Source organism: Notolepis coatsorum (genome assembly GCF_963971535.1).
Source record: "Notolepis coatsorum genome assembly, chromosome: 3".
Classification (NCBI taxonomy): Eukaryota; Metazoa; Chordata; class Actinopteri; order Aulopiformes; family Paralepididae; genus Notolepis; species Notolepis coatsorum.
In genome coordinates, this window is record NC_140167.1 from 82141751 (window position 1) to 82168770 (window position 27020).

The 27020-nt window shown below is 41.8% G+C and overlaps 1 protein-coding gene across 1 annotated transcript in view; it reads right to left on the reverse strand.

Moving 5' to 3' along the window:
* The window catches only part of raver2 (ribonucleoprotein, PTB-binding 2), a gene marked incomplete at both ends in the record, with an annotated part of 209468 nt that overhangs the window by 18996 nt on the left and 163452 nt on the right, over positions 1–27020 (reverse strand). The window contains 4 exons of the mRNA XM_084311267.1: positions 786–941; positions 5048–5146; positions 7123–7205; positions 24902–25108. Coding sequence (XP_084167393.1) covers positions 786–941; positions 5048–5146; positions 7123–7205; positions 24902–25108 — 545 coding nt within the window. The remainder of the gene's footprint in view (positions 1–785; positions 942–5047; positions 5147–7122; positions 7206–24901; positions 25109–27020) is intronic.

The following is a 27020-nucleotide window of genomic DNA, read 5'->3' on the forward strand; positions in this document are numbered from 1 at the left end:
GAGGAGGGGGAGAGAGGGGAGAGGAGAAGACAGGAGATATGAGGAAGGACAGAGGAGGAAGAGGAGAGAATTAATAGAGGAGGAGAGGTAGAAGATTAGATAATGAGTAGAGGAGGAGAGGAGAGGAGGGAGGAGTAGGAGGAGAGGAGATGATAGAAGGAGAGAAAGAGAGAGAGAAAGAGAGGAGAGAAAAGAAGGGAAAAAAGAGAAAAGAGATGTCAGTTGAAACACACCAACCTGAGGTGTTACTGGTGACAAGCAGCTCTGGTGTGAGACTGAGCCAGATCACTGGTGGAGCAGCTCTGGGGTGAGACTGAGCCAGATCACTGGTGGAGCTGCTCTGGTGTGAGACTGAGCCAGATCACTGGTGGAGCAGCTCTGGGGTGAGACTGAGCCAGATCACTGGTGGAGCTGCTCTGGTGTGAGACTGAGCCAGATCACTGGTGGAGCTGCTGCCGGGACAACGCCTGGAGATACTACGGTTTCTGCTGCACGCCTGGAGATACTAAATCCAGATTGAACTCTGCCATTGGAAAGGGGGAATTTGGCCCGATCCATAGATGTGACTTAGCCATAATAATGTAATTTATAGGCCTGATATTCTATATTCTATAATCATATTTCAAATTGCATGTGTCCGAATGGCAGAATTAGGAATACAGCTGAAAACGGTTTCATAAGCTGGATGTGTTTATGTCCAGAGTATTTGAGTTGTGCTTCATTTCAAAGGTGATCTTTGATGAAACATGCTCTGGATACTTTAAAACGATTTGAGAAAACTAAACCTGCGTTAACATGGAAGCTTGTGGGACACGTTGTTCTTTAAACTCACCACTGGGACCATCTCCTAGCAGGCCTTTACCCACGGCCAGCGGCCCTGCAAGTCTGAGAGACAAAGCCTTCTGCAGCAACAGCCTGGAGGGGTCTAGGAGACCACACACCTGGAGAGAGAGAAAGAGAGAGAGAGAGAAACACAGAGAGAGATAGGAGATTAGAGAGAGAGAGGGAGAGAGATATGGAAGAGAGAGGAGAGACAGAGAGAGGAGAAACAGAGAAAGGAGAGAGAGAGAGGAGATGAGACGAGACAGAGAGAGAGAGAGAGAGAGAGATAGAGAGAGAGAGAGAGAGAGAGAGAGAGAGAGAGAGAGAGAGAGAGAGAGAGAGAGAGAGAGAGAGAGAGAGAGAGAGAGAGAGGAGAGAGGGGAGAGACAGAGAGGGAGAGAAAGGAGATGAGACAGAGAGGAGAGACCAAGAGAGAAAGAGAAGAGGAGAAAGAGAAAGAAGAGTAGAGAGGAAAAGAGATGAGAGACAGAGAAAGACAGGGAGAGAGACAGAGAAAAAGAAGAGATAGGGAGGAGAGAGACAGAGAGGCAGGAGAGGAGAGAGGGAAGGTGAGGAGAGAGATGATTAGAGAGGGATAGAGAGAAAGAGAAAGAGAGAGAGAGAGAAGAGAGAGACCCACATTACATATTGTACAGTATATAATGCTTAAAAGAAATAGAGGGATAGAGGGAGACATGAGGGAGAGAGAGCTGAGCCTGTAGTGATCCTATGTTTATTATTTGTTTATTAAAAAGGAACCCCATTAGCTGATGCCAATGGCACCAGCTAGTCTTCCTGGGTCCCACATATCAATATACACATATATATGATGATATGATATGATATTGCATTTATAATGCGCCCTCCAGCCAATTTTGACATCGGTCCGGGGCGCAGCCCGGGGAAAAATAATATGAATAAATGGACAGGACAAAGAAAACGGAACCAGGCAGACGCCAGACGGACAGACAGAGAACATAAGAACACCTCAAACACACAACACAACAGCAAAGTAACTCAGTGATCATCCAGAGCGAAAAGGTGGGTTTTAAGCAAGACCTTGAATGTCTGTACAGTGTTGGCAGACTTGATTTTTTTTTATTCACTTTTTCTCCAATTTTCTATTTTTTCTCCCATCCCAATTTTTTGTATTATCCAATTCAACCCTCCCCTGTCTTTGAACGCTGTTTCATGCCTCCCACAAGCCGGCTGCAATGTGGACTAAGTCATACATAGCACGAGTCCCCTCCGATACTCGAGGTAACAGCAGTCGCATCTTTCCATCTGCGCGGCTCGATCTTTCAACGTCAGGGGTCTGGGCTTTGGAGGGGCCCCGCCCCCGTCGCTTCCTGATTCTACTGCGCAGGCGCACCAACCGACCTGTAGGAGTCGCTGTCCACAACGCCCGATCCCCACCCATCAGTTTCCCTCCCCCTAATACTGCCAATGTGTATTAGTGCAGACGACCAGCTAAACTGAAAGCATTGTGGAGCGCTGGGCTCGAACAGGGAGGCGAACCTGTTCGAGCCTAGTCTCCAGTATTCGTGGTGAGCGCCTTGCCCACTGCACCACATAGCCGCCTTGGCTTACTTGATCTTGGGAGGGGGCTTATTCCAGTGTCGGCGCCATCACTGCAAAGGCCCGGAAACTAGGGATGTCCGATATTATCGGCCTACCGATATTGGCATTAGAATGTGATATCGGAAAATATCTGTATCGGTTTTCAAATAACCTTTATTTACCCAGGCAAGCAAGTGAGAACAAATTCTGATTTTATTTATTGTCAAAAGTATGCATAATGTTATGTTAATTCCACAACAAGACATATGTAATGTTAATTACCTGAAATTATTAAGTTTTTTGGGGGGGAAACCATGCATATATCGGTATCGGTTGATATCGGTATCGGAAATTAAGAGTTGGACAATATCGGTATATCGGTATCAGTAAAAAAGCCAATATCGAGCATCCCTACCGGAAACCCTTTGTCACCAGTTTGGATGGGGTTCCGTGGGCCCAAGCATTACATCCACACCCTTTTGTTAAACTTATTAGAGACAGGACAACCTCAAGAGGGTTTGTCTCAGATTTGTACACACTATTGATTAAATCCACATATTAAAAACGTAACATTAGATATAATCTGGCGAGGGGACATCCCGGAATTAGACCCTGAGTTTGACTGGGATGATATTTGGACTAATGTCACATTGGCTTCCCGCAACCCTAATCACCAGCAAATACATTTAAATTATATTCATAGGACGTATCTCACACCTAGGAGGTTGTGCGCTATGGGGTTGGTGGCCGACTCTCAATGCACTCTATGCGCTCGAGGTGTTACTGGCACTTATATGCACATATTTTGGGATTACCCACCGGTGGCTTGTTTTTGGAAATCCATGGCAACTAAACTTTCAAACATATGTAGCCTGACAATTCCACATACGGCAACAACACTACTCCTAAATGATATAACATTACTACTGGCCTCCATACAGCAAAAAATAATCATACTGTTTACAGCAGCCAAGAAATTAATAGCCATGAGGTGGAAGCAACCTGAGAAACTCACAATGATCAATTGGTCATTAACTTTTTTGGATGTCATATGGAGATTTCTACAGCCCGAGAGGTGGGGATTGGGCAATCCAATATTGAATTGTGGGTCTCGGCGGCTGAGAGAGTGAAGGCCATGATTTAGCGGCGGAGCGGAGTCGGGGTGCTGATCCTGGGGGGTGGGAGTGGGGGAGGAATTGTCTTTTGTGGTGTCTGTGGTAACACAATAAAAAATTGTATGTTCTGTTTTATTGTTTTGGTTATTTCCGTTGTCGTTATTGTTGTGGTTACTATGTCCTATGAAGTCCTGTTTATTGTTGTTATTACTGTATTGTGTTGTCTTGTTTCATGTAAAAGAAAAAGAAAATACATTAAAAAAATGTATCACACATTTTTTTATCGCAAATAACTTTGGGTATGCAATCGTCAGGCATTTTATGCAAAATGTGGGATAAGCTTAAGGGGTTAAAAAGGAGTAACATAACTTTTTACTGAACTGTATGTATTTCAAAGGATGGAAATACGTTCTAAAAAATACTTGTCGTTGTCCAACGTGAAAAGTATTCAAGCTTTCAGGTCCTTGGCCTGCTGTCCGTGTGTGTGTACACATATTAACACATATTAACACATATTAACACATATTTAGGCTAATCGGCCAGCAGTATGCAAGATATACAGTAGCTGCACACACACACACACACACACACACACACACACACACACACACACACACACACACACACACACACACACACACACACACACACACACACACACACACACACACACACACACACACACACACACACACACACACACACACTGGCGCCGCTCTGATGGCTGCCTTTCTGATCGCTCCGACGAGACTGTGCTTTATTTTGTTAATTTTTATAGTATTAGGAGTTTTATTTGCACCAACTGTTGGTGCATTACCTCTTTTTTTTTTTTTTACTTCTAATTTTTACTATTTTTACTATGTTTTTATTTCATACTTATCTTGTCATGCACAGTCTCTGGAGCGCAACAGTAAGAAGCATTTTGTACAAAAGTATTCTGTACTTCTGTATGACAACTATTAAAGAAACTTGAAACTTGAAACACAGACAGACACACACACAACCGAAAACATAACCTCCGCCCACATGCGCCACCTGGTGGAGATAATGAAACTAGCTTTCCAGCCTGCAGCAGACAGCGATAAACTAAACTCAGTTTGTCTTCTAAAAGAATATCAAATATTCACATTCAACTGAGTCAATATAGGCAAATATTATGCTAATTTAAACCAGAAGAGAGATTACACTTATTTTAGACCCTCCCCCCTATGATAAATAAATAAGTTGAATTTTGCAGCAAAGGAAATATTATTATGAATCGATTTTGGTTACTTTGTTTACTATATGATGCAGTATAAAGTAAACAAATATATGAATGCAAAAAAATTACATTATAGATAGCACATACACACAGACACACACACAGATACAGACAGACAGACAGACAGACAGACAGACAGACAGACAGACAGACAGACAGACAGACAGACAGACAGACAGACAGACAGACAGACAGACAGACAGACAGACAGACAGACAGACAGACAGACAGACAGACAGACAGACAGACAGACAGACAGACAGACACACACACACACATACAAACTTACAGTGTTAAGGCGCTTGTCTTTGATGTGTAGTAGTTGTTGCTGGGCCAACTGCATGTGGAGCAGGTTCTGAAGGACGAGTCCATTACCCAGCATGACATTCTGTTGGACGCACGCACACACACACACACACACACACACACACACACACACACACACACACACACACACACACACACACACACACACACACACACACACACACACACACACACACACACACACACACACACACACACACACACACACACACACACACACACACACACACACACACACACACACACACACACACACACACACATTTCAATAGTTATTACACACATTACAATTCCCAAACACTATAGGCAAAGAAATTCTTAGTTGACTAATCAATTAGTTGTTTTTAATCAACAAATCTGTAAAATTGTGTTTCCCACATGCAGTCATGCAGAAAGACCTTTTTAAATCTAGTGCTGACCAGAGGTACAGTATGTTATGTTTATCATTAATCTACTGCTGACCAGAGGTACAGTATGTTATGTTTATCATTAATCTACTGCTGACCAGAGGTACAGTATGTTATGTTTATCATTAATCTACTGCTGACCAGAGGTACAGTATGTTATGTTTATCATTAATCTACTGCTGACCAGAGGTACGTTTATCATTAATCTAGTGCTGCCCAGAGGTACGTTGAATTGCAGGTCCAACATTTATGTTGTTGTTTGTATCCCCTCCCTACTTCCCATTTCCCCACATGGAATGCACCTGATTGGATAAATGACATGCTGGTGCTCTAGTGCGACATCTAGTGGCTGAATGTTATATATAGCACCTTTAACTCATTGAACACCAAAAACGAGTATACTCGTTTTTCAAAGCCAACCGTTCCCCAGCTGGACCTTCTTGTGTGAGCTCTGTGTGAATTGTAATTGCAATGACGATCGAATCCCGATAGGTGGCACTGCAGTATCGCCTACCTTTTGAACTGGGCTAGTTTACTGTGGGGTTGCTCACTCACTGCTGGCCAGAGTCGTAGCCACTAGCCTGCGGACTGTCTATGCAATGGCGAGCGAACTATTGGAGATTATTATGAAGAGGACAAAACGATCACACTTATGGATGATAAGGTGCGTTTTCACCAGACTACATTGGACTCAGCACTTCTGGTAGATCATAGAAATACTATAGTCAAACCAGCCGAGCATGTAACATCTGTTCACCGCTCCGCGGTAGTCGCCGACACGAGAGTTGAGAGCACTCCAGACTAGGGTCAACTAACGTTCGGCAATGGCAATCACCTAGACAAGCGAACTATTGGAGATTATTATGAAAAGAACAAACGGTGACGATCCATCCTAGCATAAGGTGCGTTTTCATTCATGTTGGATTCTAGTATTTTCAAACAGGCTGTTTGGATGTAACGATAACGTTATCTGTTGGGCGCTGCCAGGGCCAACTAACGTTATTTATTGTTCTGACCCAAGACACCTCGGAGCAAGAGTGGACAGGGTTTTGGTGGACCTGCTGACAAAGGTAACGTCTATTTTACCGAACCCCATCATAAAACATGCCTTTGTAATGATCCCAGCGTCAGAAAATGGAAAACAATTCCGCGAAGGGACCCCCCCCCCATGGTTTGAGAATCATTCTACTATGGTCATGTTACCTTTTGACCTGGAAATAATATAGGTGGCAGGCGAGCAACCCGCATGAAATGTGCATATGCACACAAAACACGTCATATCCAGGAAACGGAACTGGATTATTTAGAAACAGGACGATTTTTAGCATGGGATAGCGCAGGAACGAAGGTATGTAGAACTAAACGGGTTTTTTCCCTGTTGGAGTATACATATTTCCTTTCAAATGAGCCATACTATTGTCTCCATAGCTATAATATAGAATATACGATGGGTCTGCAAACATCGTGAAAATGGTCAAAAAACGCTGGCGCCAGGGAGTACAGATTAAGAGTTAAGACTACTGCCTTTACGAGTCACTGTGAAGCTTTCGTCCTCGTCCTGGTCAGCACACACACATGTACTGTTTGCACACATACAGTAGACACACACACACACGCTGTTGTTTCTGACCTGTTGTGCTTTGCCCAGGGTGAGCAGGGCTGTGGTGAGGGGGGCTCTGAGGAATGGCACGCTGTGAGGACGACCAAACTTACCTACGGAAACAGAGACCAAAGAAACCAATCCATCAGACAGTCAATCAATCAGGCCGGGGGTGGGACTCACATTCGTCCACGTCGCAACTTCCCCCTCTAGCTTATGTCTTACAAAATATCAATGTCTCTTCTCTATATAATGTTAAATATCAATGTCTCTTCTCTCTATAATGTTAAATATCAATGTCTCTTCTCTCTATATAATGTTAAATATCAATGTCTCTTCTCTCTATATAATGTTAAATATCAATGTCTCTTCTCTCTATAATGTTAAATATCAATGTCTCTTCTCTCTATAATGTTAAATATCAATGTATCTTCTCTCTATAATGTTAAATATCAATGTCTCTTCTCTATATAATGTTAAATATCAATGTCTCTTCTCTCTATATAATGTTAAATATCAATGTCTCTTCTCTATATATAATGTTAAATATCAATGTCTCTTCTCTCTATAATGTTAAATATCAATGTCTCTTCTCTCTATACTGTTAAATATCAATGTCTCTTCTCTATATAATGTTAAATATCAATGTCTCTTCTCTCTATACTGTTAAATATCAATGTATCTTCTCTCTATAATGTTAAATATCAATGTCTCTTTTCTCTATAATGTTAAATATCAATGTCTCTTCTCTCTATAATGTTAAATATCAATGTATCTTCTCTCTATATAATGTTAAATATCAATGTCTCTTCTCTCTATATAATGTTAAATATCAATGTCTCTTCTCTCTATAATGTTAAATATCAATGTCTCTTCTCTCTATAATGTTAAATATCAATGTCTCTTCTCTCTATAATGTTAAATATAAATGTCTCTTCTCTCTATATAATGTTAAATATCAATGTCTCTTCTCTCTATAATGTTAAATATCAATGTCTCTTCTCTCTATATAATGTTAAATATCAATGTCTCTTCTCTATATACTGTTAAATATATCAATATCTCTTCTCTCTATAATGTTAAATATCAATGTCTCTTCTCTCTATATAATGTTAAATATCAATGTCTCTTCTCTCTATATAATGTTAAATATCAATGTCTCTTCTCTCTATAATGTTAAATATCAATGTCTCTTCTCTCTATATAATGTTAAATATCAATGTCTCTTCTCTCTATAATGTTAAATATCAATGTCTCTTAATAATAATAATAATAATAATAATAATGGATTGGATTTATATAGCGCTCTTCATGACACCCCAGTGACCCCAGAGCGCTTACAGAGTCCATTATTCGTTCATACACAGTCATACCGGTGGTGGTAAGCTACAATTGCAGCCAGAGCTGCCCTGAGGCAGACTCACGGAAGCGTGGCGAATAATCATTGCCTACGGCCCCTCCGACCACCACCAACATTCATTCACATGCATACACATTCATACGAGGCAAGTAGGTTAAGTGTCTTGCCCACGGACACAACGGCAGTGGGATGGACATGGGCTTGAGCTGGATTCGAACCACCAACCCTTCTCTCTATACTGTTAAATATCAATGTCTCTTCTTCTCTCTATATATGTTAAATATCAATGTCTCTTCTCTATATACTGTTAAATATCAATGTCTCTTCTCTATATACTGTTAAATATCAATGTCTCTTCTCTATATAATGTTAAATATCAATGTCTCCTCTCTCTAGAATGTTAAATATCAATGTCTCTTCTCTATATACTGTTAAATATCAATGTCTCTTCTCTATATACTGTTAAATATCAATGTCTCTTCTCTATATATGTTAAATATCAATGTCTCTTCTCTATATACTGTTAAATATCAATGTCTCTTCTCTATATACTGTTAAATATCAATGTCTCTTCTCTATATAATGTTAAATATCAATGTCTCTTCTCTCTAGAATGTTAAATATCAATGTCTCTTCTCTATATACTGTTAAATATCAATGTCTCTTCTCTATATATGTTAAATATCAATGTCTCTTCTCTATATACTGTTAAATAGCAATGTCTCTTCTCTATATACTGTTAAATATCAATGTCTCTTCTCTATATACTGTTAAATATCAATGTCTCTTCTCTCTATACTGTTAAATATATCAATGTATCTTCTCTCTATACTGTTAAATATATCAATGTCTCTTCTCTCTATACTGTTAAATATCAATGTCTCTTCCCTCAGTACTCCAGATCTCCGAACACTACACTCACTTAACTGCTCCAGGCCGCACGAGACAGAGAGAGAAAGAAAGATATAGAGGGAGGAGAGAGAGAGAGAGAGAGAGAGAGAGAGAGAGAGAGAGAGAGAGAGAGAGAGAGAGAGAGAGAGAGATAAGATGAATGCAGGCTTTCTCCTTCACATGCCATGCTCATTATGGATCAATGTTAACTATAGCCTCCTGCAGGGTAGTTAGAAAGTTTAACATTTAATCAGCTTCAGGCTTTACTGTCACTGTTTCTAAAAGGGTATGGGTGGAAGATGTCATCAAAGCTAAGATATATAGTTTATAAAAGAGAAAGCTTGATACTCCAGTACCAAAATCCATTTGAAAAAAGATCCGCAGAATGACATTCTGAGTTTATGTTAAGTCTGGTCACACTATCATACTAGTAGTACACTATCACACTATCACACTATCACACTATCACACTATTACACTATTACACTATCACACTATTACACTATTACACTATCACACTATCACACTATCACACTATCACACTATTACACTATCACACTATCACACTATTACACTATTACACTATCACACTATTACACTATTACACTATCACACTATCACACTATTACACTATTACACTATCACACTATCACACTATTACACTATCACACTATCACACTATCACACTATCACACTATTACACTATTACACTATCACACTATCACACTATTACACTATTACACTATCACACTATCACACTATTACACTATTACACTATCACATTATCACATCATCACACTATCACACTATCACATTATCACATTATCATACTATCACATTATCACATTATCATACTATCACATTATCACACTATTACACTATCACACTATCACACTATTACACTATCACATCATTATTACACTATCATACTATCACATTATCACATTATCATACTATCACATTATCACACTATTACACTATCACACTATCACACTATCACACTATTACACTATCACACTATCACACTATTACACTATCACACTATCACACTATCACACTATCACACTATCACACTATCACACTATCATACTATCACATTATCACATTATCACATATCACACTATCATACTATTACACTATCACACTATTACACTATCACATTATTATTACACTATCATACTATTACATTATTACACTATCACACTATTACACTATTACACTATCACACTATCACACTATTACACTATTACACTATCACACTATCACAATATTACACTATCACACTATCACATTATCACACTATCACTATTACACTATCACACTATCACATTATCACACTATCACTGAGCTACCTTCACGTTTCCATACAGTTTACAACTCACCGATGAAATCAGGATTTATTTTCATATCCCGGACTCGAGCCCCCAATGTTACCTTTTCCTGTATTAATCTGAACTGTAGTAGAGTACAGGGGAGCGTTCGCCTAACACTCCAGGGCCGAAGTGCCAGTCATGTAACATGCTTGTTATAACTAGTTGGACTTTGGGGTAATTCCCTCTGTAAGGTGGTGACAGTAGACCAGGAAACCGTTCTCTCAAGGTCTGGGCATTTATTTCCATTTGCAGGGTTGACAACAGCTCTCTATTCTTAATGTTATTGACTAACGTTACACGCAAAATTAAGTGCTGCCTCTCTCTACCGTTCCCGCTACACTCTGACTACATTAACGTTTCCCTACTCTCACTTCGTTAACGTTAGCTAATGTTATCATAGCTATTATGATCTGTAATGTCAACTGGATAACGTTAGTTAATGTTCGCTATCTATAACGTTAGCTAGTTGGCTAGTTTTCCCCCATGATGAACAATGACACAAGTTGTGATATTTAACTAGCTATGTATGTGCATTTAAATTCCCTAACGTTAAAATATTGTTATAACGTTAAATGTTCGCTCAAATTGAGTTGTATACAATATTGGTATAATTTAAATAAATAACGTTAGTTGGAGAAGGGATGTGTGACTGACTATAAGGAGCAGGAAACACCCTAATCTAATTTTTTTTTAAATTGTATTATCTTTTTATTGATTTTCTCTAGGGTCCATACAAACAATGTCATGACTTCACATTCATTTACCCGAGCCTTCTGTAGTACAATTTTCATCCAGTGTTACTAAATCTGAGTTAAAGTGCTGAAGTACTTTTTTTTTGACAAACAAAAACAATAACAAAAAATAACAAAATAATATGTTGGGGTGCATCTTCCTGACACTCAACTCCCTTTACACAAGGTTCACATAACAATTAACCCGAGAGGACGCAGCTATACACATTAAACAAATTAAGAGCGTACCGGTGTAATGTGTACACTATCCATCTTTCCCATTTCTTCCAAAACTTGTCCTGTTGCAGTCTAAAAGAAAATGTAATTCTTTCCATCTTTTAAAAAAAAAAAATTATTGATCTTTTTCCCCCTCCTTTTTCCTCCGATTTTCTCCCATCCCAATGTTAGTCGTTATGCCAATTCCCAATCCCCTTCCTGGTCGCTGCACACTTACCCCCCACAGTCGGTCTGGGAGAGTGGAGGCTACCACGTGCTTCCTCCGACACACGTCCAGCCAATCAACCGCTTCTTTTCACCTGGCAGCGCGGATTCTCACTGAGAGGGCGTAGCGTGTGGAAGGATCACACTATCCCACTTAGATCCTATCCGCACTTAGCAGGCGCCCCGACCGAACTGTACGAGTCGCTGTTTACAACGACACGGACCCACCCCACCAGCTTCTCCCACCCTCTAATACTGCCAATTGTATTAGTGTGAAAGGCTAGCCAAGCTGGTGACAACCCCGGAGCTGTGAGCTGGATTCGAACAGGCGAATCCAGCCGCTCCGGGGTTGGTGACGAACGCAATCTCCGTTACGCCACCTGAACGCCCCCGTAATTCTTTCCATCTTAACACTATGGTCGCCGAAAACGCCTTTGGACGTCTTTCCTAGCCATGCTCATTCTGCCGAAGACGCCGTAACTCGTCTTTGATGTCAATATTTCAAAAATCTGTGATCGAAATCATATTTCTCCTCCGGGGACCTGAGATGTACAGCTGAGCTCCACTCAACTCTCTAGCGGTTCAAGAGCGCCATCTGGTGGCCGATCGGCAGATCGCCAACAGGAAGTGACTCGTCAAACAGGAAGTGCTCATCCATATTTCGTCCAGGCACTCGCGATCATTAGCAGGACTCTATCTCAACACACTGGATAATCAATCGCTCGCCCTAACTCAATAAACAACGTTATTTGGACGTATATAGTATTATACAACCTGGAAATGGTTCATCAGGATCAACATCCCATAATCGAAAACTGTCTACTCCAAGCTGATCGTCCAACGGCGCGAGGAAGATACGGTGAGTTTCAACGTTATTTTCTAACGTCTTCTATACTAACTGATCTGATGATCATATGACCCACACTAGATGAATGGTATAACGTTGCCCACGGAATTATAAACACCCCCTCGCCCATCCGGTCAATATCAGATGATACGTAGTAACTTCTAGAAGTACCTCCAGTTGAAATTCTTCATCTGGCACCGATCGCTACCAAACTGTATTTGATCATCAATATAATGCATTTGGGGCTATAAATCAAGTTCTGGAGAAAGCTGCAGAAAACGATAAAAACATACTTATACTTTAGACCATATTTTAGTATGAATATGTGAATGAAAAAGTATATCGTTGCTACACCCTGAACAATGGATATAGGACATTGAATGGGCCATAATAATGTCAATTTAGCAATAGAATTTAAAAAGTTATAGCCCTGCAAAGAAGGGGAACTTCTCCATAGACAAATAGAGCTGGCTAGGGATGGTAAATTATGAATTTAACCATGGCGATCAAAGTGTTAAATAATAATATAATAATAAATAATATCAATCCAATCATCCACTGTAGGAATATATGTTCTTAACCACTTTCTAGTAATGGCTTTCCTGCTAGCAGCACTTAGAATCTGAAATACATATCTATCACATGAGGTACCATTTTCTGATGGCATACCCTAATCTACTTTTATCTAACCCCTTGGATCAAATCTGAGGTCACTAGTCTCGGGGTTATCATAGATTCAGAACTGAACTTCAATTCTCATATTAACAAAGTGACAAAAACATCGTTCTTCCATCTCAGAAATATAGCAAAAGTACGACCATTTATTAATCAAAACGATGCTGAGAAGCGAATTCATGCATTCATATCTAGCCGGTTAGACTACTGTAATGCACTTTTCACGGGTCTCCCTAAGAAAACCACAGGGAGGCTTCAGCTAATCCAAAACTCTGCAGCCTAACTGCTAACTAGAACCAAAAGGAGAGAGCACATTAGCCCAGTCTTAGCTGCTTTACACTGGCTTCCTGTAACATTTAGAATTGACTTTAAGGTCCTTCTCCTTACCTACAAAGCTCTAAATGGACAGGGACCTAGCTACATCACCAACACTCTAATAAATTACAGGCCAGCAAGAACACTGCGATCATCAACTGCTGGACTACTAGAGGCTCCCAGAAACAGTCAAAAAAGGATTGGTAATGCAGCCTTTATCAACTATGCCCCAAAACTATGGAATAAACTACCCCAAAACATCAGAGAAGCAAACTCACTAGATATCTTCAAAAGACAGCTTAAAACCTACTTCTTTGCTCAGGCATTTAAATGAAAATTCCTATCAAATTCATGTGTCGATTCTATGCAAATTGTATCTCGCTATCTCCTCCCTCCTCTCTGCCGAGACAACTCACATATCCACTCCCCAGACTGTCGAGGTCATCCTATCACCAGCCCTCACTGCCTCCCTATAACCGGTTTAGACGTGTCGATTATACCTTCTTCAACAGACTTGACTCCCTACTCGCTATCGGGATCTGGATCTGTACAAGATTAATTCGGAAACACGATAACCGTATGGAGATAGCTATGGACAGACTGGAAGCCCTCCACATGGAACTTGTAAAGAGACTTGCTGCCCATCAATCCGACGCTGCCCGATGCACCCCCCCCCCCCCCCCCCCCACTCTCAAGTGTGCTGGAGCCTTTAGAACTCACAAGGTCACACTGGGGAGTCGAGAGATAAGAACAGAACATAGCGTTCCTCCTACACACGTTGCACTCGCCCCCACCCCCCTCACCCCCGGCCCTGCTGATGAATTTAAGACTGTGTGCCATTATTACTACCAAATGTAATAATTGTGAAAGCCCCTTGAATATTGAAGAGCACTGCTCTGTTGTAATCCAAAATTGAACTATTTTATCACTGTTCTATGTTAAATACCCTGTTGTATGTCTGTTCCATTTTATAATTCTTAGGTCGCTTTCACATATAGTTTTGGTGGACTCGTGCGGTTCTGGTGGTGAAGTTGCAACATTGTTGCATTCTTCATTTGGTTTGTCTGCGTTCACATAGCAATTTGTGAGGCGCACCGAACTTTCTGAACAATGTCACGCGGTCGAAAAGGGCGCTCGTCTATTGGACGGAAATGTGTGTGTGTGGCTGCGAGCCCGTGTGTGCGCATGCGCGTGTGTGTGTCTGTGTGTGTGGACTGCGAGCCCTCCAGATCAGCGGAGGCAGAGTTTTTTTATTTTGACGTGACATTGATCCATTGTTCTATTGAAGCCCATTACCACCATCCTCTCGCTAAACAACTTGTACACAGCGTTGTTTTTATGAGTGCCCACAAGTAGCTGTTTTATTTGGTCTTCTGCCCATATGTGTACAGTGTGCTTGTTTTGCAGTGAATGCCGAGCGCCTCGGTAATAATATAATAAGCCGCGTTTTTTCTTCCCTCTACCCAAGATGCACAGTTAGATATATAGATAGATATATAGATAGATAGATAGATAGATAGATAGATAGATAGATAGATAGATAGATAGATAGATAGATAGATAGATAGATAGATAGATAGATAGATAGATAGATAGATAGATAGATAGATAGATAGATAGATAGATAGATAGATAGATAGATGCAGTGTGCTTGTTTTGCAGTGAATGGCGCGCGCAGTGGTAATAATAAGCACTTCCTATATTTGGTCCGCGTTTGGTCCGATGAAGCGAACCGAGACCTATGTTTTTGGTCGGACCAGAGTTTGTGTGTTTGGTCCGCGGACCGAGTTCGACGCGCATTCACACAAACCCGAAAAACCGGACTATCGAATTCTGGTCCGATAGTCCGGACCAAACAGCCCCTGTGTGAAAGCGACCTTAGTCTATTTCTAAACCGAACCATTTTAAACAATTTTTGTACTGAATGAAACTGTAAACAGAGAACCTATTGGGATACTAGGTCCTAATGTGAAACACTGTAATTTACCTTACCTTGCTCATGCTCGCTTATGCCTATATTTTTTTTACTGTTGTGAAGCACTTTGAACTGCAACTTCTGTATGAAAAGTGCTATACAAATAAAGTATTATTATTATTTATCACATTTCAGAATGTTGAGGGACAAATGGATAGATTATCAAACATGTTTGAAATAGTTTCGGGACTCCTACGACGTTAGAATTTTTTTCTTGTCACGATATGCGGGTAAACTTGCATGTCTTAATAAAATAAAATATATATATATTAGTGCTATCAATCAATTAAAATATTTGATATAAATATTAAACGGTTCAAGTTTTAATACTCTTATCAACATGAGAGTCAACAAATGCTTGCTTTATGCAGCCATTTAACACAAAAGGATGACCCTCATGCATTGCAAATTTGCATCAAATTCAAAACAGAGTGATGCACAAAATAACTTAATTAAAGGGGACATGCATTATAAATATCTTTTTTCAGTGTCTAGCATTGTATTATAGTAATAGGAGTTAGTATCAATGTGTCTGTGTCTCTAAATACCATATTGGCGGATTGCCGTCATTCAGGTCATTCATTTCCTGCTCCATTTAATCAGCTCTCTCTCTCTCTCTCTCTCTCTCTCTCTCTCTCTCGAGATTCGGGAGTATAACTAACGCCCCGTCTATAGCACGCGGCACAGTGCAACACTTCCTGAAACGGGAGAGGGAGAGAGAGACAAGGGGACCTGCTAACACAGACGCAGCCCTGTTCTCTCTCTCTCTCTCTCTCTCTCTCTCTCTCTCTCGATTCAGGAGCATAACTAACGCCCCGCTCTCTCTCTCTCTCTCACACACACACACACGCACGCACATGCACGCACGCACACACACACACACACACACACACACACACACACACACACACACACACACACACACACACACACCTGGTGGACATAGAAAACCCAGTTTCAGCACTTCAAAGATGAATTGGGTGCTAATTACGTACACCTTGAAACTCTTCAAAATCAAGTAAGGAGCATTCAAAGGCACACCAAGAATTTCAAAAACATATGAAACGATAACTGACAGCAACTGAAAGTTTTCTAAGTCGTAAGATCATCGCACTAATTGGCTACACTTTAGCTTGAGGTTCTCCGAGTTCTAAGCCACCGTGGTAAAAAGATCAGCAGTAGCCTGCAGCATTTTAGTCTTTACCGCATCCATACACAACAATACTAACAAACAACAGAGCTTTGTAGAAGGTAAAAAATAAAGTATAGAGGCTGCTACTGCTAGCCTCCTCATAATACATGTACTGTATGTATAGATGCTGCTAATGCTAGCCTCCTCATAATAAATGTACTGTATAGATGCTGCTAATGCTAGCCTCCTCATAATAAATGTACTGTATAGATGCTGCTAATGCTAGCCTCCTCATAATAAATGTACTGTAGAGGCTGCTAATGCTAGTCTCCTCATAATAAATGTACTGTATAGATGCTGCTAATGCTAGCCTCCTCATAATAAATGTACTGTATAGATGCTGCTAATGCTAGCCTCCTCATAATAAATGTACTGTAGAGGCTGCTAATGCTAGTCTCCTCATAATAAATGTACTGTATAGAGGCTGCTAATGCTAGTCTCCTCATAATAAATGTACTGTATAGATGCTGCTAATGCTAGCCTCCTCATAATAAATGTACTGTATAGAGGCTGCTAATGCTAGTCTCCTCATAATAAATGTACTGTATAGATGCTGCTAATGCTAGCCTCCTCATAATAAATGTACTGTATAGAGGCTGATAATGCTAGCCTCCTCATAATAAATGTACTGTATAGAGGCTGCTAATGCTAGTCTCCTCATAATAAATGTACTGTATAGATGCTGCTAATGCTAGCCTCCTCATAATAAATGTACTGTAGAGGCTGATAATGCTAGCCTCCTCATAATAAATGTACTGTATAGAGGCTGCTAATGCTAGCCTCCTCATAATAAATGTACTGTATAGAGGCTGCTAATGCTAGCCTCCTCATAATAAATGTACTGTAGAGGCTGCTAATGCTAGCCTCCTCATAATAAATGTACTGTATAGAGGCTGCTAATGCTAGCCTCCTCATAATAAATGTACTGTATAGAGGCTGCTAATGCTAGCCTTCTCATAATAAATGTACTGTATAGAGGCTGCTAATGCTAGCCTTCTCATAATAAATGTACTGTATAGAGGCTGCTAATGCTAGCCTCCTCATAATAAATGTACTGTATAGAGGCTGCTAATGCTAGCCTTCTCATAATAAATGTACTGTATAGAGGCTGCTAATGCTAGTCTCCTCATAATAAATGTACTGTATAGAGGCTGCTAATGCTAGTCTCCTCATAATAAATGTACTGTATAGAGGCTGCTAATGCTAGCCTCCTCATAATAAATGTACTGTATAGAGGCTGCTAATGCTAGCCTTCTCATAATAAATGTACTGTATAGAGGCTGCTAATGCTAGCATCCTCATAATAAATGTACTGTATAGAGGCTGCTAATGCTAGCCTTCTCATAATAAATGTACTATATAGATGCTGCTAATGCTAGCCTCCTCATAATACATGTACTGTATGTATAGATGCTGCTAATAGTAGCCTCCTCATAATAGATGTACTGTATAGATAGAGGCTGCTAATGTTAGCCTTCTCATAATAAATGTAGTGTATGTATAACTGCTGCTAATGCTAGCCTCCTCATAATAAATGTACTCTATAGATGCTACTGCTAATAATAGCCTCCTCATAATAAATGTACTGTATGCTGCTAATGCTAGCCATTGCTGCACGAATCCGCTTCAAGGCCCTCGACCTAGCATACCGTGCGGCAAAGGGAACCGCTCCCGCCTACCTCCGGTCAATGGTCTCTAACTACACACCCTCAAGACCCCTACGCTCTGCATCTTCTGGCCGCCTCAGACCTACTCCTATCCAAGCTCCGGGAGGGTCATCAAAGAGAAGTCGCCTATTCTCAGTCCGTGCCCCACAATGGTGGAATGAACTACCCACCCCAGTTAGGACAGCGGAAACCCGTCCAATCTTTCGCCGTCGACTAAAGACGCACTTCTTCAACCATTATCTGAAATAAAGAAAATTAAAATAAAAAAAGATCGAACCCTAACTAACCTTACTGTCATGCACTTGTCCTAATAAACTAACCTACACTGTAACACGCAACACTTTGATGAACATTGTTACTCAGCTGATAGAGTTGTGCCCTTCCTGATGACTTGTCGTACAGAACTTGTAAGTCGCTTTGGATAAAAGCGTCAGCTAAATTACTAAATGTAAATGTAGCCTCCTCACAATAAATGTACTGTATGTATAGATGCTGCTAATACTAGCCTCCTCATAATAAATGTACTGTATTACATTATGTATTATAAATGTACACATACAATACATTTATTATAAGGAGGCTAGCATTAGCAGCATCTACCGTATGTATAGAGGCTGCTAATGCTAGCCTCCTCCAGAGCAGGACGAAGAAACTTTAACATTTAATCAGCTGGGTCCTAATTTTAGACATTAATTGTGCCTCTTCCTCCTCCTCCTCCTCTTCCTCTCCTTCCTGTTCCCATTTGTTCAGTCGATGTCACACATTTTAATTTGAATACCTGATTAGACATTAATCAAGTAATGCAGCTGTCTACAGAAGATTACACAGGGGAGCCTAATGGCAGAGATATTCTCACGGTGGAAACTTGATTATCATCCTGAAAGTTGAACTGGAGACGGGAGGCGGTGAGGATGGGGGTCGTTCAGGGGAGAGAGGAACATCCAGAATACAAATGTTCATTAAATGATGTACATTTGTATTCTCAGCGTTCCACTCTCCCCCGAACCACCCCCATTATCACCTCCTCGGAATTTAATATTTAATGAAAAAGGTCTACAAAGCAAGAGCTGAAGGATATTTTTAATCTTCCTGGTAGAAAATGTTCTACTTAAGGTTGTGGTCGGCTTTACGCGCCCCTGTATTCCATGGAATGCTCCCTTAAAAACACTTTGAAGTGTCCCTCACAGACTTAACATGGGGCTTAGTTTCCTTCCTGTATGGAAAGATCACAGTGAATAATGAGCATCTTGGAATAGAGGTAATCTGGAACATTCATTAATTCAATCAATCTTTATTTATACTCCATAAATACACTGAGGGCTAGATCCACAAAGAATGGATTGCACGGTGCTAGTTGCACCCTACTTACAATTCATTATGAATTGAAAATGGGGGACCCTGGTGTAAACAAGACGAAAGTCTTTCTCTGGTCTGCATCCCCTTAACAATTGTGTGTATTGAGCCTTACTGTATTGTACCCATTCACACAATTGTTAAGGGGATGCAGACCAGAGAAAGACTTTCGTCTTGTTTACATCAGGGTCCCCCATTTTCAATTCATGACATTTATGACATACACAACATACAGATATAAGAATCTAATCTAATCATCTAAACCAGGGGTTCCCAAACTTTTCAGGCCGGGACCCAGAAAATAAGGCGTCAGAGAGCCGCGGCCCAATGCACATCGTCAGGCTTTTTTTTTTTTTTTGCCAGGCGACCGATTTTTTAAGCCAAATATCACTTCAATCCTATTAAGTTAGTTATTCATTTATATGTGCTATTTAAGAGAGGGCTAACTTGTTGCAAAATAATAATGATAATAATAATAGCCTCATTAAAATACTATTGTTGCTTCGGTTGTTTTCAGCGTTTTATGTGCATAATCTGTTATTTAGTTTGAAATGTTCGTTGAAATAAGTAGATTTTTCGTTTTTGTTTATTTATTAAGTTAATATAAAACCATATAGTCACATTTTAGAATACAATAGAATAGAATTTTAGAATACAACTAGAAACACTGTCCAGGGCCCCGTTCCTTGTACCTGGATAACTGAGTTAGCCGGATAACTTTAACTGGATAACTGAGTTAGCCGGACTTTCCGGTTCCCCGTACGTGGATTTTCCAAATCACCATGACAACAGATCCAAAAGTTTGAGCCTGGTCGAAAGCAGAGTTTAAGTTCAAGTTAGCCTGAACCATCGCCACGCCCCCGCAAAGAAGTGACAGCCCGTTTCCTGAAACTATTCCCACAGTCTACGATCTGCATTATACCATTCTGAATTACGTTTTTGTGCTCCATTCTTCCAGAGGGGGCTTTTGAAATGTAAAATAGACCCAAAATGCTGATACTAAATTCACTTTGTCCTAAATAATGCACGTTATATATACCGTGGCGCTCGCTCGTGCGATGTACACATTATGTGGTTATTTTAATTGTAACTGGGATTAAGATGTCTGATGAGATGCGCTGTTTGACGGATTTGAGAAATTGAATGAGCCGTTGACGTCACATTAATGAATGAGGATAAAGAGATAAACTTCATTCAAAACAAAGGATATTCTAAACACGGGTCTCTCGTTCATTAATGTATAAACAATGAATTTATCCCATCTGGCACAGTGGTGCAGCGGTAGTGCTCAAGCCTGCCAACCCAGCGACCGCGGTTCAAAACCCGGTGTTTCCAATATGATTTTTTTGAATATAATATTAATGATTATACGCCAAAGTAGCCTGGTTTTAAGTTAAAATATTATAAATCTACATGCATTGAGGATGTCATTCTTTATATAGCTCTCAACGTGCACCAAATTGAATTATTCCTATATTGCAAAAAGAAGGAAAAGACTAGGGTCTCGAACCCCGGTCGTCTGCGTGAGTCAAAACAACAACCCGTTAGACCACATTGGAGATAAGTTAAAGATCGACTATACATCAATCAATGGGTAAGAGAGCCGTATCGTAATTCTGTATAAGTTTAACTAATTATTTTCGCTAGCAAGATCTCATTTGATTATTCAATCCAGCAGGCAAGTTTAAAGAAATATAATCTGATTGATTGAGGTAATGAGGGACTTAAAATTAGCCTATAGATAACGCATTTAACTTGTCGGCGAGGCGATTGAGCCGTATTGCAATCTGTCAATAAAGTTTTAAATCAATTAATCAATCAATGCCGTTAGAGAATCAGGATCTCTGCCATCGATACGTGCTGGCTTTTCGCCTGAAGCGGCCGCGCGCATTTAGCCTGAGTCGCAAGTCTGGCTTGAGTTAACGAGACTGAATCCACCTTCGAGGAACAGGAAAATCCCGGCTTCGAACATCGGGTTAACTGAAGCTGGATAATGACATCTTGATCGACTTAGTTGAACCAGGTACAAGAAACAGGGCCCTGGCCTGCTTCTAAGTTCAGTGGCCTGACAAAAATAAAAATAATGTTTTTTTTTGATTTTTTGATTTGATTTTTTTTTTAATCATCTCGCGGCCCTCCCGTGGCTGCTCGCGGCCCACCTTTGGGTCGCGACCCCGACTTTGGGAACCACTGATCTAAACAAATCTAATCATGACATTTAAGACATGCATGACATACAGAGTCTGACTCTGAGCACCTGAAGACTGCTATTAAACCAGGAAGTGCAACACTATGTCAGCAGAGTAGAGCCTCCACTACTGCAGTGCAACACACAACTAACACAAGAGTGAACAAAAAACGCTCATGGACCCGCGGCCTGTCATTGACTGCTCGCGTGTGTTGTTCGTTGCATTCGTTTTGGATTATTTGGCCGCCAAACCAACTATCAAAACGTACACGGACCGCGGTCTCACGCTGACTGAGTCGCTTGTGTTGTGGCTGTGTCAGACTCTGGAGGCACCCGCCCACCTCTACCTTTGATTGGCTTACCATGACATTTTACTCAACCTCAGCCAATCGCGCGCTGAGGTTGGCTGAGAAGGACAGAATGCCTCTCGGCGCAGAGATCTTTCTGATGAAAAAAAAAAGCTTCAATCATAGACAGTAACGCATTTTTTGGCAGTAACGGTAACGGCGCTATTAAGATTGGAAGAGTAATCCGTTAGATTACTCGTTACTGAAAAAACTAACGCCGTTAGTAATTCTTTATAACGCCGTTACTCCCATCACTGTGAGCCACACAGGGGGCGCTTAGAGGGGTTGACTGCTTAAAAACAGTACCTCGATGGTACTGTTGGGGGGGGGGGGGGGAGGCCCCCTGTGACGTCAGGTCTGCCCCGTTATTTCCTCCCGGAAATGCACAGGGCCTTCAGGCTGACAGGCTCCTTAGTAAGAGCAGAGCTCGACTGTCGCCTGGCGGACACCGGGCTAGACCGATCCGGTCCGGCGTGACCACAATGAGTCCCCAACGCTGCCGTCCCGCTTTTAAAACCGGTATACCAGGCGGGGGAGGGTTGCACGTTTGACCGTAAACCACAGGGGGCGCTGCCGGGACTGACTGCTCAAAAGCAGTTCCACGGTGGCCCACCCGCCGGGTGGGAAACCCCCTGTGATGCGGGGATGAACAAAGAGTTTTGCTAGACACAGTGAAATGAAGGCGCTGGTTTAATCCCCGGGGGGAGCCGCGCACTTCCTATTCACCTGAACCTACAACCGCCCGGGTCTGTCGGTACCTCGGGCCCCTTGTCTCAGTTTTATTTTGTGCTTTGCGCACCAGGGTGCCCCGGGCAGGGGTCGCAAAGCCGCTGGTCAGGGGTCTCGCAGCAGCCGCTGACGAGACAGTACTCTCTCCTCTGGCGTGGGGGACCTGGGTATAGGCCGCCGACGACTCCGCTGATAAACCAAAAAGTCCATCCTCGGTGGTATGGCATTTCCAGATTTCCACCACTATTTTAAGGCATACACTTTAAGACCACTGACAACATGGTTTGATCCCCAAGCATCAGTATCCTGGAGAAATTTAGAAGAAAATATAGTAGCTCCACATAGGCTGAAGGACATAGTGTACACCAAATTATCAATTAAGCAATGCGAACGGAAATTTGGCCCCATAATCACTCATGCAATCCGGATATGGCGTGAAACACAAAAAAAATACTCTATCCCACATAAATGGCATAATCATACTCCCTTATTCAATAACAATGCACTCTTGATTGGAAAACAACCTATAAGATTCCCTAGATGGGAAAAGCAAGGCATACACACATTAGGAGATGTTTTCAACAAACAGGGTTATGGTAGTTTTGATGAAATATGCAAAAAAATTATCTCACCAAGTCCTCATATTATTTTTACGCACAGTTATTGGCATGTTTGAAGGCTCACGGTGTTCCATTAAGGATACCAATTGTACACCACAGATACCACAAATTCTTCTATGAAAGAGAGACATCGAGAGGTTTTGTTTCAGATTTTTATCATCAATTACTAACGGCCTCGTATGAAACCCTACATCTAGACTCAGTCTGGAGGAGGGATATACTGTACCAGACCTGGAGATAGACTTTGACTGGCAAGAAGCCTGGGCAAATGTACGCCTTGCATCAAGGAACCCGGACCATCAACAAATCAATCTTAACTATATTCACAGGACATACTTAACTCCTATAAGACTGAACAAAATGGGTCTTAAACAAGACTCCAAATGCTCCTTATGTACAAATGGGGACGAAGGGACATTTATGCACATGTACTGGGACTGCCCACCAGTTAAGATATTTTGGAAAGAAGTGACCCAGCAATTGTCAAATCTCTTAACTCTGGATATACCTGTACACCCCTCTGTATTACTGCTGAATGATGTCTTTGAGCATGCAGTACCTCCACAGCTAAAGAGATTGGTTTTATCCGGTATCACAGTGGCTAAAAAGCTGATAGCATCACGATGGTTTCAACCGGAAAAAATTTGCCGGAAGGTCTGGATTCTTACATATCTCGATGTGATTTATCAAGAAATATCAACAGCTAGAATTTTGGGTCTCAATGAATCCAAAATGGCAAGAAGTGGTGGAGAGAATAAAAGCTAGCATATAATGGTAGTGTCTGGTTAGGAACAAATTATAATGGTTGGATTATCCAATGGGGGGTCCGGGAGAGGGGGGTACGAGCTGGAGCATATGTGTATTTGTATATCCTATTGTGTGTTGTCATGTTTGTTTATGTGTTTGTTTAAAAAATAATAAAAAAATAAAATACAAAAAAAAAGTCCATCCTCGGAGAGGGGGGCCATGAGGAGAGGGATTCTCCTCTCCTCCTCCAGGGGCGACTGCTCCAACCAAAGATGTCTGTGCATCAACGTTGTAAGCGTCGTCACTCTCCCTGAGACTATAGCTTGCAGCTGTGTTAGGTGCAGTATAACCTCGGAACCCTGGGCGAGGGTCTTGGCGTCGTCTGGGCCCATGACCCCTCCGCCCGACACCACCTTTGACAGAAAGGCAGCTAGCTGAGCCTTGTTAGTCGCTGCTGCCAGGTTCTGTACCGCGGCGGTATAGCCCTCGTCGGCCCACTCAGCCATCTTCCCGGCCGACTCGCCTCCCGGCATCGGCTTCCGGTCGGGGTGCCACTCCACTATTTCTGGGCAAAGGACCGAGGCAAGCGGCTTGTCTAAGCACGGCACGCCGGTCCTAAGCCCCCTGACCCGGCCCTCTACCTCGGTCCTTAACACTTGACGTGCCGGTCCCCAAGACAGCGTTGTAATGCCCGGGACCAGGCACCCGAAGCATTTCCTCACCATGCCATCGGCCGGCGGGGGTACAGGGAGTGGTACTGTGGCCGTGACCGCCATAATACTGGGGAAAACACGTAATAACATTGCTTGTTGTCTGCGTTCCCCCATGTACAAATCCCACTGCACTGTGCCCATGCCCATGCCGGCTGCATGGGGCAATGGGCAGCAGTGACAGCTTCAACAGCGTGCTGTCGCGCCCGGCCTTACCTGGGCGCGGTGCGGTTCGGCTACCGCCCGCCGCGCGATGACGCTCTCCAGCCCTCTACCAAACCGGCGACGGCGATCTGAAGAAAGGTCCAGTGTCGGGCACCCAGCGATACTCCATCTGGACACGCTGGGGAAGTCCTGGAAAGGACTTCGGTAGTACAATGTTCTTTTCTTTCTGCTTTCGCTTCATAACTCCTAGTATCAACTGTTAGCCGGTGTGTGTGAGCAGCTTTCTCGCGCGAAAAAACGAAGGAAGGAGGAAGTAGCGGCCCCGCCCCGGGATTTATGGGACCCGGGGAGGGCGTGGCCGTGGTAGATGTTAAGGTGCAAGTTGAAGGATGTCGAGGTTTTTTCAATGTATATAATGTATATATTGGGGGAGATGACAGCATCTAAAGAGGCCAGGTCAGAGAGGTAGATGTGCATGGTGGTGGAGGCGGTCGGAGAGAGAGGCAATGTATTTAGCAGCAGACTAAGATAGAGCCCAGGGCATGCCGAGGTCGCCATCATTACATAACAACTGATAAGAACAGCAGCAGGCAGAATGGTCAGAGAGAGAGTTTGACATCAATGAAACAGACGTTTTTAATGTGTGTGAAGGGGTGAACAGCAGTTGCCATGACAGCGTGTCACATGGCCACAAGAAGAGGGGCGGGGCCTGTCATTGCTATGCCGAGATGATAATGATGATGATGAATATTGTAAATGTGAGTTTCCTTCCGGGTGTAAGTTAGATCTAGACACGAAGCTGACGCGAGCGGACGTGAATCAGACTGCAGACTTCCATCCCTCCCTCACCCTCGCCGGTGGGGGAGGGGAGATGACACATCATCATTAGCTTCGGCTAACGGGAGAAAGGTTTTGGCTAACGACAAGGCCTCAGCCACCATTGGACTAAACAGCAGAAGAGACGATAGAATAATGAATTTTGTGTTCCATCAAAGACTTTTCAAGGACAATACGAAATGGGTAACATCTGAGGCTTTTGTTTATGTAATAAACGATTCCAAGAAAGGTACTACGCGGCCCAGTGTCGAATTCTTATGCTTACGGATTGCATTAAAGGGGGATGACAAAGATTGTACAGCCAGTATGAGAAGACAGAGAAATAAACACAACGCAGAAACTACACAACGACAGCGATGGAGAGGTGATACTGGCTGATTGATCAGAATCCAACAAAGTGGACGCTTTTTTCAGCGAGCACGCTAGGTGCTATGGACAACGAATATATCCCATAGGTAGAGCGGAATGCTCAGACAGTCATGAAACATAACTTGTTGAGATGTTACAATGTTAAAGATGTTAAAGTGTCATAGTATATTAATAAATACAGAAACATCCGACAATGAGAACAATTAAGAGCACGTTTATAAAAAGAAACAATAAAAAACAGAGGTAACAATTTAAAAACAATTACATATTGTGGTGACCTGACTGGTCATCAAGGTTCTAAACCGACCCATAGACACTAGAGTGTCGAGTTTCAGAGCTTCCTGCAGGGTATTCCATGAGGTAGGGGCAGAGAAGCCAAAAGCAGATCTACCAAGT